Here is a 16,611-nt window from a genome sequence, read left to right as displayed (position 1 = left end):
AAGAACTGGTAAGGGTGTCTGATGGGACAGGTGCTCAAGTAGGGGTTTGGATGATCAACAAGTGTAAGGCCCAGATGATAAAAGAGGGCCTATATAATATGTAGGAGTCCCTCAAGAGAACGGAGACAGAGAAAAAAAACGGAGAGAGGGAACAGAAGAGCAAAGGTTCATTGTACGCATACATGCCCATGAATAAAATTCCCCCATTCACATCCACTTTCTTCATTCGTGTTTCTATATCTCCTGAGTCCATGCAACGAACCGTTTAATCCAACTGGAACCGAGTTCTTCAACCCACACTCTACAAAAATTCATTGTGTGGGACCTTTTGGGCCAAGGCCTGACCATCCAGGACCGAGTCAACTAAAATCGTGTCCCTACAAATTGTCTCATAATTTTTTTTATAAAAAGTTTTAAGCATTCGCTCTTAATAATTGCTCTTTATCATCAAATTAAAATACTTAATTAATTTTTAATGTTGGAGGGAATCAAACCTCAAATCTCTTATTTCATTGTTATCTATATTATAAAAAGGATTTTTAAATTTTGGAGGGTTATGGCCCCCACCATAGTGGAGTTCCACCCCGCCAGAAAAGTTTAGATAACTCAAGATAATTTTATATAGTTATTAGCCTCTAAGCATGCGTGTATTATGCGTGCTTAGAAGCCTTTTTTTTTTTTTTTGGTAAATTTTAATAATTCGCATCTATTATAATTTGAAAATATTTTTTTTTTCAAACAAATAAAAAGAATAAATTTTAAACATAATGTTAGGTTCTAAGACTTTAGGAACTAATGTATTAGAACTTTATTTTGTAATATGTTGGCAAACCATGATAAAAACATTAGAGTCTAGGTTTAGGCTGCTCAAATTGTGTTTATTTGTAAAATTGGAATTGAGTGATTGTAGAATTTATTAGACTAAATCTGCAAGGCTCAATCGATCGAAAATTAAACTCGATCGATTGAATCTCGTGCATATTTATTTTTCTGCAGAATTTCCAATTCAGCTCAAGCTCATGTGACATATAGGGTTTTATGTTTTACTCCAAGTATAAAAGGAAATACCCTAGCTACGTTTTAGAAGTCTTTTTGATGTGCTGTGTGTTGAATCTCTTGTGAGATCTAGAGGTGTTTACCTTCATACACACTTAGGGTTATCAAAATCAAGATTCATGTCAAGAACTTGGTGATCGCTTCAGTTGCTGCATAAAGAACTTAAAAATGATCTGAAATCTTTGAGTAGAGTCTCAAAGTCACAAGTGGGAGTACTTGTGGTTGCAGTGGATCAAGGAAAGAAGTAGTCCATATGGACTCGGAGTTGTCACGTGGTCGTGGTAGTAAGTTTTCTACTCGAGGTAGCAATAGGATGTTAGTGGTCTAAGTTCTATTGTACAAACTTCAATTCTTTCATAGTGAATCTATTTTATCTTGAGAATAGTTAGGTTAAATCATCCTCAGGTTTTTTATCGGTTTGGTTTTCCTAGGTTATCATATCGTGCATTCTTTATATTTTCGCATTATTTATATGATATGATTTTCTTGTGTCAACCTTGATCTAGATAATTTATCTAAGTAATCACATAACTAAATAACTAGGTTAGACAACTTGTGTTTTAAGGGGTCTAAAAATGTACACATAAGTAATAACTATAATTTTTTTTTTTTTACAGGTGTAATTTCTTTTTTGAACATGTGTTTAAAAATGGTATAGTGATATAGAGAAAATTTTGGGTAGGAAAATAAGACAAACATGAGGGGAAAGAATGTTAAATTTTAGGAGTTCTCTTAGTTTTTTATTTTTGGCAAAAACTACATTTTCGTTCCTACATTTTCACGCGATTCTCACTTTGGTCCCTATCTTTTATTTTCACCGCTTTTAGTCCCTATTTAGAAAAATGTGTCTCGTTCTAGTCCTTTCCGTCAGTGCCCTAACAACAAAGTCTTACGTGGCAGAAGGAACTATTAAAATAATAATAATAAATTTTATTTTGGCATTAAAAAATGCCACGTCAGCATCTAAATTAAAAAAATTAATTTATTAATTTTAACTAAATTAAAAAATTAAAAAAAAGAAATAAAAACCAAAAATCACATGAATTGAGATCTAAGTGTGTCTTAAACAAGAGCAACAAGAACACAAACCCAGATTTAAGAATACAAAATTAAAATCCAAAAAATTCGAACAAGCTGTGTTTATTAGACATTACTTTTAATAAATTTGCTGAAGTGTTCATTACTCTCGTCTGAAATGGTTAGAAGGCTTCAAAAATTCATGCTATATGATAAAGTTGACATAAATTGCAGTATAAAGAAGAAGACGAATTATTTTCATCGAATCCCACATTCACATCCAAATCTCAAATTCTCTCAGAAAATCAAAGCCCTAACTTCTTCTTCTTCGCTTTTCGTTCTCTGATTCCGATCTGAAGAGAGATGGCTCGTACCAAGCAGACTGCTCGCAAGTCCACCGGAGGAAAGGCTCCAAGGAAGCAGCTTGCCACTAAGGTGTGTTTCTTTTAGGGTTTTCTTCTTAGTCCAATTCTTTCTTTCAATTGAAAATAACTCTTTTGATTTTCTCTCTAGGAAAATAAAATTGCTTAATTTCTCTCTCTTTTAGTGAACTTTCTTTGGAAACAAACATGACTTAGGGTTTTGGAATTGTTCTTGAATTTAATTCCGAGAATCATATAAATATGAAATTAGGGTTCTGAATTTGACTTTATTTTTGTTAATTTTGTGAAGGCTGCAAGGAAATCTGCACCCACAACTGGCAGCGTGAAGAAGCCCCATCGTTATCCTCTCGGTACTGTTGCTCTTCAGTAATTATTTTTTTCGAAAAATTCAAACTTTTGTAATTAGATCGTTTATTTTCTTTCGAAACCCTAATTTTCTTCTAGATTTTAAACAATGAAATCCATAAGTACCAAAAGAGTACCAAGCTTTTGATCCACAAGTTGCCCTTCCAACATCTTGTTCGTGAAATCGCACAAGACTTCAAGGTTTGTTTATATCCTTCACCTCTATTTGGTTGTCGAGAAAATTGATCTTATGTGTTTCTCTTGCTCTCTTTGTGCGAATTGTTGTTCTTATATGAAATTCTCTTTGTTTCCCGAATGGATTTTATTATTATTATTTTAATAGTTTCGTCTGCCACGTAGGACTTTGCCGTTAGGGCACTAACGGAAAGGACTAAAACGAGACGCGTTTTTCTAAATAGAGACTAAAAGTGGTGAAAATAAAAAATAGGGACCAAAGTAAGAATCACGTGAGAATGTAGGGATGAAAATGTGGTTTTTGCCTTTATTTTTTAAATTGGGGGTGAAAATGTTTGTTGAAAATGTTGTGAATGTAGTACCTCTCTTTACTTTTATTCGGATGAAAAAGGAATAAAAATGACTAAATTTTAGAGAGTAAAAAATATGAATGTGAAGGAAAGAAAATCCTAAATTTTAGGTCAAAGAGAGAAATCCTCATTATAGGTAATATAGGAATAAATTTCCAAATTTTGGTTTTTCGATTTCTTTGTTAATGGATTTTGGACTCTTATCTTAGATTAATTAAAAAATCGAGGATAGAATGTCAAATGGACACCACAAAACGTAGTTTTTTATTTTTGTTTTTTTTTTTTTTTTTTTTAGAATCCCGTCTGGGCGATCTTATTCATCAAATGACAAATCAGAAATTACAAATAGACTAACATCTAGTGGAACATACTCCACCCAGACTAATAAAGGAAAAGAAACAATTGCTCTCTTGGCCAAAGCATGAGCTGCATTATTGCCCTGCCGCCTAGTGTGAGAGAAAGAAAAGGTTCTAAGCGAACCTACCATAGACACTGTGTCTTTTACAATTTCACCAATGGATGAGTGACGCCAATTTGAAGCCTGCAACGCCCTGTAAACCACCTCAGAGTCGCCTTCTAGTATTGAGGAAGATAATCCCAACTCCATAGCAAATTTTGCTGTTCTTCGTGCAGCTAAAGCCTCCAACAATTCCACTTAACCCGGGTATAATATTTTTTCAGCTAAGGCAGCGATCACCTCCCCCCTTGCATCTCTTACAATAACTCCAATCCCCGCTTCCCCTGACTCGGTGAAAACAACCCCATCATAGTTCGTCTTATAAATGCCTTCCACTGGAGGTTGCCATTTAGTGTTTTCCTTAGGTTGCTTCATTCTGGACGTCAGACATTTAGCTTGATAGTCCGAGAGGTAAATTTTTGCAACTTCGAAAATTTTTTCACTTGGCAAACCCTTCTCGTTTAATCTCAATCTATTCCTGTGACTCCATGAGAACCATGCCACCACTCCGAACAACTCCAACCTCTGAACCTGTTGTCCAACCATATTTATCAAGTCTTGCATGTCACGAATACCAGGGTGCTCTGTTCGGACCCAGCTGAAACAGGGGGCCCACATGTGACTGAGCTACTCGCACTCCCATAACACATGGAGTATGGATTCTTGCTCCGTTAGGCAGGCGTTGCAACGTGCATCGTCTATGATTTTTCGTTTCTTCAGATTCTCCTTTGTTGGCAAAGCATTTGAACAAACACGCCATAGAAATTTTTTTTATTTTATTAGGCACCTGAAGCTTCCAAACCTTTTTCCAAAAAGACTTATGTTGCGTTGGGTCTGAACTTGAGGCATTACTAGCATCTGCTTCCTCACGTAATTTTTGATAACCAGCCTTGACTTAGTAATTCCCATCTGGACTATCAGGCCAAATAATTCTATCGCATTGATCTGTCCAACACAGGGGAATGGCTTTGATCCGGTTTGCCTCAAAAAGTAAGAAATTCTGGTCAACCATGTTCTGATCCCACGAATGTGTAGACGGGTTGATGAGAGCAGCAACCTGGGCACTATCCAACTCTGGCCTTCGTGGCGAGACAATTTTTGTTGATCCCTTCCTTGGCAACCAGTTATCCTTATATATGTCTATGCTCCTGCCATTACCTATTTTCCACCTCATGCCCAAAGATATCACCTTCCTCGATTTGAGGATGCTTTGCCAAGCATAAGATCCCGTGGCTGCTAATGCTTCAAAGATTGACCCCCTTGGAAAATACTTTGCTTTAAACACCCTATAAAACAATGATGATTGGTCCTTTAACAACCTCCAAACTTGTTTTGTCAACATTGCATCATTAAACCTCCCCAGGTCTTTGAACCCCATCCTTCCCTCTAATTTTGGCTTGCAAAGAACCTCCCATTTCTTCCAATGATATAATTATTTTATTACCTTTTCTCTTTAATCTTGACCATTATTATTTTTTTAATATTATTGTGATGAACGTATCTAATAATAGTGGTACGATGGAAAATTAAAATAGAAATAAAATAAACAATCATACATAAAACACAAAGATTTACATGGTTTTGGCCTTAGGCCTACATTTACGCACAATCAACATCAAAGAAATAGTTTCACTATGGAGAGATTACAAATGTAGCATAACGGACCAGCTAATCAGGGGATCTAATGATATTTCTCCTGAATCTATCCAATAATATAACATCAAATCTGTAGCTGGACTTGACACATCTGTATGTGGGGTTATCTCTCATTTCCAACAAACTACCAAATCTTTTATCTGCAAAATAAAAATATAACAATGTCAAGCTCATAACCTTAATCCAAACCCTAGATAATAGTCATAATAAAGAAAATAATATAGGGAAAACAAAAAAGAAGATATATATATATATATATATATATCAAGAAGGAAAGAAAACAATATGTCAAGAGGGTAAGAAAAAATACATATAAACCCTATAATAAGGAGGGATAACAAATTAAATTCTAAAATTTCAGAAAAGAATAAAATTAGTCCTTATAGATTGCAAAGATTATAAATTAAAAGATTTCAAATAATAATAAATTAAACCATTGATTTATATGCAAACTTCATATTTTAATTTGTTACTTTTGATATTATAAGGTTTAATTTTTGAAACAATAGGAACTAAATGAGGTACAATTTAGTAATAAAATAAAAATAACGTATAAATATTTCGTTATAATTTAGAAAATAATATAGAAAATAAAAAAGAAAAGAAAAAAAAGAAGATACAAAGAAAGAATGTCAAGAACTTAAACTTAAACCAAACTCAATAGTTTTTAAAACCTGAAAAATCATTTCAAAAATACCCTAATATGTCAAGAATATATAAATATAAATATATATATATATATTTTTTTTATGGGTCAGGAACATAATCTTAAAACATTAAAAACCAAGAAATAGGGGGAAAAAACCCAAAAATACTATCATTTCTATAAAGAAAATAATAAGAATGATTCTACCATCAATGATATCTAACTTCTACTTAGGGCTATAACATATTATTTAAACCCTGATTAAATATTTTAAAATTTAAATTTTCAAAAAGGAATTTTTTTTTTTTTACTTCAAATGATAGAATTATATTGAAAAGAGGAAAACAGAATATATGTTGAGTAGAGTTGTGGTGTACCTTTGTGTTAGAACCATTTTTCCTCTTCCTTGTGTGTATGTGTTTGTTTCTCAAAAAAAAAGAATACATGTTCCTACACCTGGAGGTTGTACAAGGAAAGCCAACACAATGGAATGCAACCCCAGGAGAAGCAAAAAAGAAAAAAGAAAAAAAAAAGGAGAGACCAAAGCTCATAGATTGAGTCCCGCCAAGGCCAGCCGTTGGTATTCTTCGAGTAACGAAGTTGCCACTCTTAGAATGACAGTGGGGTGAATTTGAACATGCTCAAAGTGAAATCGATTTCTAGCATTCCATAGTGACCACGCAATCATTGCCCAGTTCTCCAATTCCTTTACATCAAGCCCTTTCAACCATAGCTCTAGCAAGAAGGTAGAAACTAGCCACTCTTTCCCACGAGCCAACGCCCAGACATTGCGAGCAAATGGACATTCCCACAGAATATGGTGTCGCTTTGTCCACAAAGAGAGCACTGTGGGTCGATTTGAATCTTTCGTCGCAGAAGGTTCACATGAGTAGGGAGAATGTCAGAGCAAGCCCTCCATAGGAAATTTAGAACCATTGGTGGAGTGTGCAGCGACCACAATTTCTTCCAAAAACTTCTATCTTGATGAGCTAGGGAATGCTCTCCTAAGGATGGACTGTGTAGGCGGAGAACCAGCTGGTACGCTGTTTTCACCGAAAAGAGTTTTTGCTTATTTTCCATCCAATAGAGTTTATGCCGGGAGGTAGTGTCTTAAAAACACAAGCTAAAGCAAGAAATCACAGATCAAGAAAGAAAATTGTAGAAAGTTCAAGAAAGTTCGAGAAACAGAGAGAGAAAGTTCTGACTGAGGAAAGAAAATCTTATTGCTCTGATGTATCAATTACAAAAACTACCTAATTTACATAATAAGCTTGTATTTATACAAGCAATTACAAATCAGAAAGGAGAGAAAAAGCGCGGAAAAAATTCTAACCAACTCCTAACAGAATTCCTAAAAATTCTCCTCCAATAAAATTATGCCAAGTGTCACTCCCCCTCTAACCAACTAACTGACTAGTTTCACACACGTGTAATGCACATGCCACTTAACTACTCAATGCCTCAAGTAGCCTCTTCAGCCACACCTTAAGCCTCTTCTGATGCTTTATCTGTGCAATGCTTGTCTTCAAACCAGACTTACTTGCTTTCTTGAATTCTACTTTACCCTTCTTCACCTTCACCTTTAGCTTTAGGCTTCTTCTTAACATAGTTTTTACAAGTTTGATACCCAAAATGTCATCTCAGGTGGAGTTATAGAACAAGGATTGGATCCGTCCTCTATCCCATTGGCGAGTTGTCGCATCGAATAAGCTATTGGCCTTGAGGGATCGATCTGCACCAGGTCGAAAACATTGAGATCGTGGTAACCAGTTATGGCTGTCAATCCCCACCATGCAAAGATAAATAATAATAATAAAAATAAAAAATAAAAAAAGACACCAGTACACCACATGATGCGGATTACTTATCGGGTGCTTTTCTAAAACATTCTGAAAAGAACTCAAACATTGGCATGCAAAATTTAAATCATGCGAACAAGGAATTTGGAGCACCAAAAGCAAGCATAGTTGACAATAAAGTGAAAAATGCATAACTTTTGTTACAATTCTCTATGTGGATGAGTGTGATTAGCAGAGAAAAAATAGTGAGTTTATATAAAAGTAATAAATAACCAATCACAATCTATTGCGTAAGAGAGGAGTGGCAAAAATTGTGAATTTATTTATAGTAGTAAAAAAAACTCTATAGCAAAAAACATAAGAGAGAGAATTACATAGAGGGAAAGAGTGAGAAAATCAAGATAAAATTCATGATTTTTTAAAATATACTTTTGGTTGGGTTTTGATTTAAAAAATATAGGAAGATCCGTTTTTATATATAGAAAAATTGGATTGCAAATATTGATTACAAAAAAAAAACAACATAATTAGGAAATTAAAATGCCCATTTGTTACTAAATTCTGTATCTAAAGATGATAGAAATTTCGTACAATGGTTGTGTGAATGCAAGGTATTATTAATCTTTGGTTTCCTCCACCATTTCAAAGTGATAAAGAGTATGTTTTATTTTGTTAATTGAGAAAGACATTATAAAAAAATTTTACTTAAAATACCAATTATTATGAATAAATGTTATATAAAATACCAACTATTTGTTTGTATAATGATCCTTATCTAAGTACTTGAATCATGTGATGCAACATATAATTGTCATTCTCACACACTCATACATAAAATAAGAATTTTTCTCGTTAGCTAAATTGTATTTATTGACATGAAGTTAGTATGTTAATTGTTATCCTCTTTATATCTTTAATTTTTTAATGAAATTTTAAAAAATTTTGTCTAAATAAATTGAGAAAAAGAAGCTAACAAATAAGTTATTATCCGAATCACTCATGTTATTGGCAAAAGTTTTCTTTTTAAAAAAATTATTTATGTAATACTCTTTTATTACAAAAACTTCATAATTCAAGATTTCTAGGTTTATAATAATATTTAAAAAGTTTCACAAATATTCAAAATTAATTAAACATGTTTTGAACCCTTTATAAATTAAATTGTTGGAAGAAGATGTTGTTGTTCACAAGTTTGAAGAGGTGATAGTAATTCTAGTGATATTTTTGATAGGGTTGAAAACAAAAGAATTGGACTACCCAAAAAGACTTATATTATGTTACAAGAAGAACCATAACTCAATCATGATACATAAACAATATCAAGTTCAACTACCGCCACTGGCACTAAATCTTGCATGAGCTTAATTAGCCTTGACAAGATCATCACTACAACAAACAAAGATATATACTAATTAACCATTTCTAATTTACTTCTTTCTTTTTCTTTCCTTTTTAAAAAACTTATCTATATAGTAGAATATTATTAGAACCTTCTTGACTTATGGTAACTTTGAATGTTTCTTTCATGGGTAAAATATTATTTTAATCTCTATACCTTACTAAAAGTTTATTTTTCTTCCTAAACTTTAAAAAGTTTTTTTTTTTTTTTTAATAATTTGGAGAGAGAAATAGGAATAAAAAAATAACTTTTTCAATAGTTTAAGAACGAAAAAAAAAAAAAAAAAAAAAAAAAAAAAAAAAAAAAACTTTAGGTAAAGTTTAAGGTTAAAAAGTAAAATATTTTCAAAAGTTTAGGGACAAAAAATGAAATTTTCAATAGTTATTTGAGATGAAAAATGAATTTTTTAAAGTTTAGGGATAAAAAAAAAAACTTTTGGTAAAGTTAATAACCAGAATTATATTTTACTTTTCTTTCTTTTTATGTGTCTCAAATTTTATTAGATAGAAATGATATGTTTTATTCTCAAAGAAATTATATATATATATATATATATATATATATAGTTTTATTTGATAGAAATGGTATGTTTTATTCTCAAAGAAATTATATATATATATATATATAGAGAGAGAGAGAGAGAGGATATTTATTCTTCTTTTTTCTATCTAAAAGACGAGCTCATTTTGTTGTTGTAAATGTAATTTTACTCCTTTTTTTGAGAATCAAATGTAATTTTGCTTTATAAAGGTAAGAATTAAGAAGAATTAATTGATTTCTGTAACTATAATTAAGAAGAATTATTTGATTTCTATAGCTATAATTAAGAAATTGAATTAGATATGGATTTTCTTTAAAAACTAAATAAATAAATTTGAATGGATGTGACCCGTAAACCATAGATTACATCAGTAAGTTAAAAACTATGTACAAGCTAGAAGCTTATTAATTGAAAAATCTAGAGCCTATTTAATAATGGGGAATTAATAAATTTAAATATTAAATTCTATCATTTAAACATAGATTACATGATCTGTTAGTAAAATTTACATGGATGTAACTAATAGAATCCAAGAAACCAACCAACATCCTGTTTAATAAACCTAGCTATTGAGTGAGATCTGAATAAATAAATAAATAAATAATAATAAGTTGGCTCATGCCTTAGCTAGGAATGTAGTTTCATCTGCAGATTTTGATGTATGGGTAGAAGAACTACTTAGTGATTTAGAGGATGTATTCTTTTCTGATTTTTTTTGCTTTAACTTAATAATATGGATTTACTTATTTCTCAGGAAAAAAAAAAAGAAAAAAAGATTGCAGATTGCAAATTGTATTGGGTAAGCAATAAAATAATCAATATAAGTCCTATACATAAAAATCAATCGTCTTTTTGGGTCCATTTTGTGGTTTATTTGAATAATTTGACTTCAGAAAACAATGTGATAGAGTGCAAAATATGTTGACCTTTTTGGGTTCATTATTTCCCAGTCGAATGCATCATTTATGCTTACGTTTTTGTTAAACAAGATATTTTTGGAGTTCTGGATATATATTTGGTTGAATGAGTTAGGGAAGCATTTAGTTTAGAAAATTTAGAGAGTTAAATTTCATGAGATGTAAGCAAATGCAGCTTATGTATTGATTTTGAATCAATTGTGTTTTTCAAATAAGCTCTTAAGCATTATTCTAATTTGTGTTATTGTTGTGAGTATATCTAACATTAATAATGAGTTTATCCAAGAACATAATCTTAAACATTAAGACCGAGAAATAGGGCCAAAAAAAAAAAATCTATAAAGAAAATAATAAGAATAATTCTACCACGCATAAATGATATCTAACTTCTTCTCCAGGCTATAACATAATATTATTTAAATCCTTCTATTAAATATTTTAAATTCTTTTCCTCAAAAAAAATTTTAATTCTAGAATTTCAAAAAGAAATAATTTAGATCTTTATATATATAGTTTGCAAAGATAATAAATATGAAGATTTCAAAAGCAAAAAAACAAAACTGAGCAACCCTAATAAAGGAAAGAAAGAGAAAGTTTACCATAGCATTTGCATAAAACATTCCCCATGCAAAAGATTCCTTCAAAGAAGGCTCATGCAAGATCCAAAAAAATAAATGCTTAAATATATTTAATAATAAAAATAAAAAAGATTTAATAATGAATTAATATATTGTAGGTTTAAGGGTATGTGTCGTGGGATATGTGACAAATCGTATACCTTTCAAACTCTAATTAAAGTCAGTCAAGATTTAGGGCTGACTCAAGTGTCACTTTTTTTTTTCTTTTTTGGCAAGGAATCCGTATCTGTACAGAAAAGGAGTTGCAAAATATATATATAAATACCGTGTTAAACCTATCCTACGCTCACACAAAGCACATTTGTAGAAACACAGAGAGCAAGAATCAAACAATAATGGCAGCTGCATCATCATCTTCATCCTCGTCGACGCTTGAATGGCCAGGCGGGTTCGTGTTTGATCCACTAGACGAAGTGCTAGTGATTCATTATCTTCATCCTAAGGCCACGGAAATTTCCGACTGTAAATGCCCTGAAGTAATCCCTGAGCGCGATCTTTACGGCACTGAAGAACCATGGCAGATTTGGGAGAAGATGGAAAAAGCTAATAACTGTATACGAAACAAAGAAGAGATGTTCTTCTTCACAAGATTGAAGAGGGTCTCTTCCAAGTCCAACCGTTGCAAGAGAAACATCGGCAAAGGTTGTTGGAAAGGCGACGGTAATTCCAACGATATTTTTTATTGTGCTTACCAAACGAAAGAAAAGAATCGGAATCAAAAAGACTTACCATTATGAGAAAACCAATGTCAAGACCGACAAGTCCAAGTCCAACGACGAGGACAACAACAACCCCTATCGCTGGATATTGCATGAGATTAGCCTTGATGAGTCCTTACTACAACACGCTAAGGTACTTACTAACCATCTCTAATTTCCTTTTCTTTCTAAAAAAACTTCTAAATATGGAATATTAGAAATAAGGTGACAATTTAAAGTGAACTATGAGGTGGGTTCAATTTTGATAGAAACAATTAATGGGATTCATAAAACCTAACTCAACCTTTGTCATCTCACAATCTTGATAGTAAAAATTTCTCCTCTACATTGCCTATGGATGTAAGCCTTAGATCAAACCGCGTAAATCTTTGTATTCTATGTGTGATGGTTTATTTTATTTTCTATTTTTATTTTTGCATAAACTCATCTATATATATATATTAATAGGCAAAACTGAAAAAAAAAAGTACAATTAGATTTTAAATTGGAATTCAATTAGTCCTTGCCAAAATTTAAGAGGATGTATGTTAGGTTTAATGCTCAGAAGGTAGGATTTTTAGGTGGATGTACGTCATTTATAGATTTAGATGGTTGTCACATAAAACACAGATTTTGAGGGCAAATCTTATCTGCCATTGCCAAGGATGCAAATGACAACATTTTTCCAATAGCCATGGCTGTTGTGGAACAAAAAAAGAAGGAGTCTTGGATATGGCTTTTGGAAATTTTTACTGATGATATAGGGAAGCCAGAGGAGCTTTAGTTGTTCTTCTTTTCTAATAGGCAAAAGGTATGCAAGTTTTGTTCAGTTATACTTGAATGGTTTACTTCGTTTGCTGAACTAACATGTTTTGTTTGTTTGTTTGGTTATTTACAGGGGCTTATACCTGCAATAGAGACACTATTCCCTACTGTGGAGCATAGATACTGCGTGAAACACATCTACAACAATTTCAAAATAGATCACAAGGGATTGAAACTGAAGGATGCACTGTGAAGATGTGTTGCTGCCACAACAATAAGGGAGTTTGAGAGATGCATGCGCAGTACATAAAGGATTTGGATGAAAAGGCATATGAGTATCTTGCAAACATTGCACCTGCACAATGGACAAGGTCACACTTCTAACATGTTTTGTTTGTTTGTTTGGTTATTTACAAGGGCTTATACCTGCAATAGAGACACTATTCCCTACTGTGGAGCATAGATACTGCGTGAAACACATCTACAACAATTTCAAAGTAGATCACAAGGGATTGAAACTGAAAGATGCACTGTGAAGGTGTGTTGCTGCCACAACAATAAGGGAGTTTGAGAGATGCATGCGCAATACATAAAGGATTTGGATGAAAAGACATATGAGTATCTTGCAAACATTGCACCTGCACAATGGACAAGGTCACACTTCACTCTTGGGGCCTTAACAGATTGTTTGATAAATAACTTGAGTAAGTCTTTTAACTTAATGATATTGAAGTCTAGGGACAAGCCTATCTTGGCAATGTTGGAGTGGATTAGAGTTAGACTTATGACTAGGCGTTACACAAAAAGTGAAGGGATAGAGAAGTATGCTGGAAAGTTGTGTCCAAGCATACAAGATAAGTTGGAGAAATTGAAAGTTGAAAGTAAGCCATTTAGTGCTACCCCAGCTGGCAATTTCCTTTATGAGGTAGCTAGTCAGTATGAGAGGCATGTAGTTGATCTTGTCAAGAAGACATGTAGCTGTAGGTATTGGGATTTAAATGGCATTTCATGCAAACATGCCATAACAGCCATTTATACAAACATTGAGACACCAGAAGCCTACACCCACCCATGCTACCACAAAGAAACTTACATGGAGATATACAAGGAGGTACTTCCTCCCATACTTAGCCAGTCAGAATGGGCTGAGACTGGACAGCCTGCTCCCCTAGCACCTCACATATACAAACCACCAGGCAGGCCACCCAAGCAAAGAAAAAGGGCTCCTGATGAGCCTAAGAACCCTTACAAAGCAAGTAAACTGAACAGACCTGTAAGGTGTGGGAAATGCAAAAAGGAATGGCATAACTCAAGAGGGTGCAAGGCTGACATCACTGGGGAGACACCATGGCAAAGGAGACAGAGGCTTGAAAGAGAAAAAGCTGTAAGGAATTGAGATTTAAATGGCAAAAAAAAAAAAAAAAAAAAAAAAAAAACCTTGTTTTTAAACTTACAAAGGTATTAATGTACTTAAACTGGGTTTTGTTGTAAGCAAGGGAGGGGTGCCTACACCTAGTACCAGATTTGGATCTGCACCTTAAGCTGCAACCTAGCCACCATTCTAGCAGCCTACCCAGAATTATAACATGAGGTCTGCCACTCAACCTTCATCCTTACAGAAAGGAAATCAAGCTTCACAGCAAGGAAATCAAGCTAAGCCATCTCACATGAGAGCAGGATGGTTCTCTTCCTCACAGCCAGAGTTTCACACACCTAGGGAGACCTGGGATACCCTACCAAGTTCTTCACAGGTAACTTAGTTGAGTTACCTCTTTCCTAGATGGTTGTGTAAACTGGAATATTTTGTTAGCAAATGGATCTTTTTTTTTCTTTTTTTTGTAGCCTTTACTTACAAGTAGGAGCACTGGTGGTGTGAGGACTAGAGGACAGCTTGCTGCACAAAGGCCACCAAAAATGAATTCAGTGGGTGGAAAGAGTAAAGGCAAGAAATGAAGCTAGTGGGTACACATGCCAGCATTGAGAGTAAAGCTAGTGGGAACATGTGGGCCTGTAGTTAGTGTTTTTTGTGAAGACCACTGTTGGCTTTTTGTAATTATCAATTAGTGTAAAAAACAACCACCTTTTTGTAATTATCATATATATATATATATAGCTGATCTTGGAATGTGCTTTTTTGTAATTTACTAGAAGTTAAGGTACAATACATTCCAGGTTGTTATTATGGTATGAAATTTTGTGGTATCATATGGAAGTTGTGGTATGATGGTATAGAAGTTGTGGTATTTATTCAATTCAGTTTGTATGGAACATTATTTATCCAAAACAGTTTGTATGGAACATTATTTGTCCAAATCAGATTATATGGAAGTTTTATTATTGTTGCTACAGATTGTGTCCAAGTAGATTTTTCCAATACAGAGTGTATGGAAGTTGTTATTGTGAAATGGTTGTCATGGTATGTGCAGATAACTATATGGAAAATTATTTGTCCAAACCGGATTATATGGAAGTTTATTTATTGCTACTACAAATTGTGTCCAAGTAGATTTTTTCAATATAGACTGTATGGAAGTTGTTATTATGAAATGGTTGTTATGGTATGCGTAGGTCATTGATAATTGATCAATACTTCTTTTATTATATGCCCAGAGACTAGTAGCATGACCAATACTTCTTTCATTGAATGGTTGTTATAGTATGCACTAAACAATACTCAATAATTGACCAATTCTTTGTTCATTGACACATTAAAACATTACATCAGTAGGCTAGTGCTATTACAATGTAAATTCATTAACACCATTGTCATAACTATCTCTACTAACCAATTAACTACTTTAGGGCAACAACCTCGGTCTCTCCACTCCAAAGAACTCAATTGAGCCAAAACACAACAACAACAACATAACAATAACAAAAAAGATCCATGACAAAATGCATGCAAACTTCCACATTCTCTGCTCGAGCTATTTGTGCAAAAGTTAAGGAAAAGACCATGTTTGCTGAAGAGAAGCAGAGAATGTGGAAGTTTGCATGCATTTTGTCATGGATCTTTTTTGTTATTGTTATGTTGTTGTTGTTGTGTTTTGGCTCAATTGAGTTCTTTGGAGTGGAGAGACCGAGGTTGTTGCCCTAAAGTAGTTAATTGGTTAGTAGAGATAGTTATGAAAATGGTGTTAATGAATTTACATTGTAATAGCACTAGCCTACTGATGTAATGTTTTAATGTGTCAATGAACAAAGAATTGGTCAATTATTGAGTATTGTTTAGTGCATACCATAACAACCATTCAATGAAAGAAGTATTGGTCATGCTACTAGTCTCTGGGCATATAATAAAAGAAGTATTGATCAATTATCAATGACCTACGCATACCATAACAACCATTTCACAATAACAACTTCCATACAGTCTATATTGAAAAAATCTACTTGGACACAATTTGTAGTAGCAATAAATAAACTTCCATATAATCCGGTTTGGACAAATAATTTTCCATATAGTTACCTGCACATACCATAACAACCATTTCACAATAACAACTTCCATACACTCTGTATTGGAAAAATCTACTTGGACACAATCTGTAGCAACAATAATAAAACTTCCATATAATCTGATTTGGACAAATAATGTTCCATACAAACTGTTTTGGATAAATAATGTTCCATACAAACTGAATTGAATAAATACCACAACTTCTATACCATCATACCACAACTTCCATATGATACCACAAAATTTCATACCATAATAACAACCTGGAATGTATTGTACCTTAACTTCT

General features: G+C 33.1%; 3 protein-coding genes across 3 annotated transcripts; 2 read left to right on the top strand and 1 right to left on the bottom strand.

The window, feature by feature from the left end:
• Window positions 1–2,375: 2,375 nt before the first annotated feature.
• On the top strand, window positions 2,376–3,047 carry LOC115981407 (histone H3.3-like). Its single transcript, XM_031103543.1, has 3 exons — window positions 2,376–2,508; window positions 2,746–2,811; window positions 2,901–3,047. Exons 1-3 carry the CDS (start codon window positions 2,437–2,439, stop codon window positions 3,045–3,047), a joined length of 285 nt encoding a protein of 94 aa, XP_030959403.1. The 5' UTR covers window positions 2,376–2,436.
• A 612-nt stretch (window positions 3,048–3,659) lies between these two features.
• LOC115981406 lies at window positions 3,660–4,421 on the bottom strand. The gene is made up of 2 exons (XM_031103542.1): window positions 4,044–4,421; window positions 3,660–3,986 (listed from the first exon to the last, which is right to left on the bottom strand). Exons 1-2 carry the CDS (start codon window positions 4,419–4,421, stop codon window positions 3,660–3,662), a joined length of 705 nt encoding a protein of 234 aa, XP_030959402.1.
• Window positions 4,422–11,734: 7,313 nt separating this feature from the next.
• Window positions 11,735–13,398, top strand: LOC115981405 (NAC domain-containing protein 41-like). The gene is made up of 2 exons (XM_031103540.1): window positions 11,735–12,059; window positions 13,280–13,398. Exons 1-2 carry the CDS (start codon window positions 11,735–11,737, stop codon window positions 13,396–13,398), a joined length of 444 nt encoding a protein of 147 aa, XP_030959400.1.
• The last annotated feature ends 3,213 nt before the right edge of the window (window positions 13,399–16,611 follow it).

Source organism: Quercus lobata, chromosome 3 (genome assembly GCF_001633185.2).
Source record: "Quercus lobata isolate SW786 chromosome 3, ValleyOak3.0 Primary Assembly, whole genome shotgun sequence".
Classification (NCBI taxonomy): Eukaryota; Viridiplantae; Streptophyta; class Magnoliopsida; order Fagales; family Fagaceae; genus Quercus; species Quercus lobata.
Note: the sequence above shows the minus strand (reverse complement) of the source record. Positions and strands in the feature narration are given on the sequence as shown.

What these genes read in the sequence shown, in the direction of transcription:
- LOC115981407 (XM_031103543.1), top strand. Translation starts at nt 2,437, where the DNA reads ATGGCTCGTACCAAGCAGACTGCTCGCAAGTCCACCGGAGGAAAGGCT. An exon ending in GGAAGCAGCTTGCCACTAAG is followed by an intron (nt 2,509 to 2,745) that starts GTGTGTTTCTTT and finishes AATTTTGTGAAG; the next exon opens with GCTGCAAGGAAATCTGCACC. An exon ending in ATCGTTATCCTCTCGGTACT is followed by an intron (nt 2,812 to 2,900) that starts GTTGCTCTTCAG and finishes ATTTTCTTCTAG; the next exon opens with ATTTTAAACAATGAAATCCA.
- LOC115981406 (XM_031103542.1), bottom strand. Translation starts at nt 4,421, where the DNA reads ATGTGGGCCCCCTGTTTCAGCTGGGTCCGAACAGAGCACCCTGGTATT. An exon ending in TAAGAGATGCAAGGGGGGAG is followed by an intron (nt 3,987 to 4,043) that starts GTGATCGCTGCC and finishes GAATTGTTGGAG; the next exon opens with GCTTTAGCTGCACGAAGAAC.
- LOC115981405 (XM_031103540.1), top strand. Translation starts at nt 11,735, where the DNA reads ATGGCAGCTGCATCATCATCTTCATCCTCGTCGACGCTTGAATGGCCA. An exon ending in AGGTTGTTGGAAAGGCGACG is followed by an intron (nt 12,060 to 13,279) that starts GTAATTCCAACG and finishes GTTATTTACAAG; the next exon opens with GGCTTATACCTGCAATAGAG.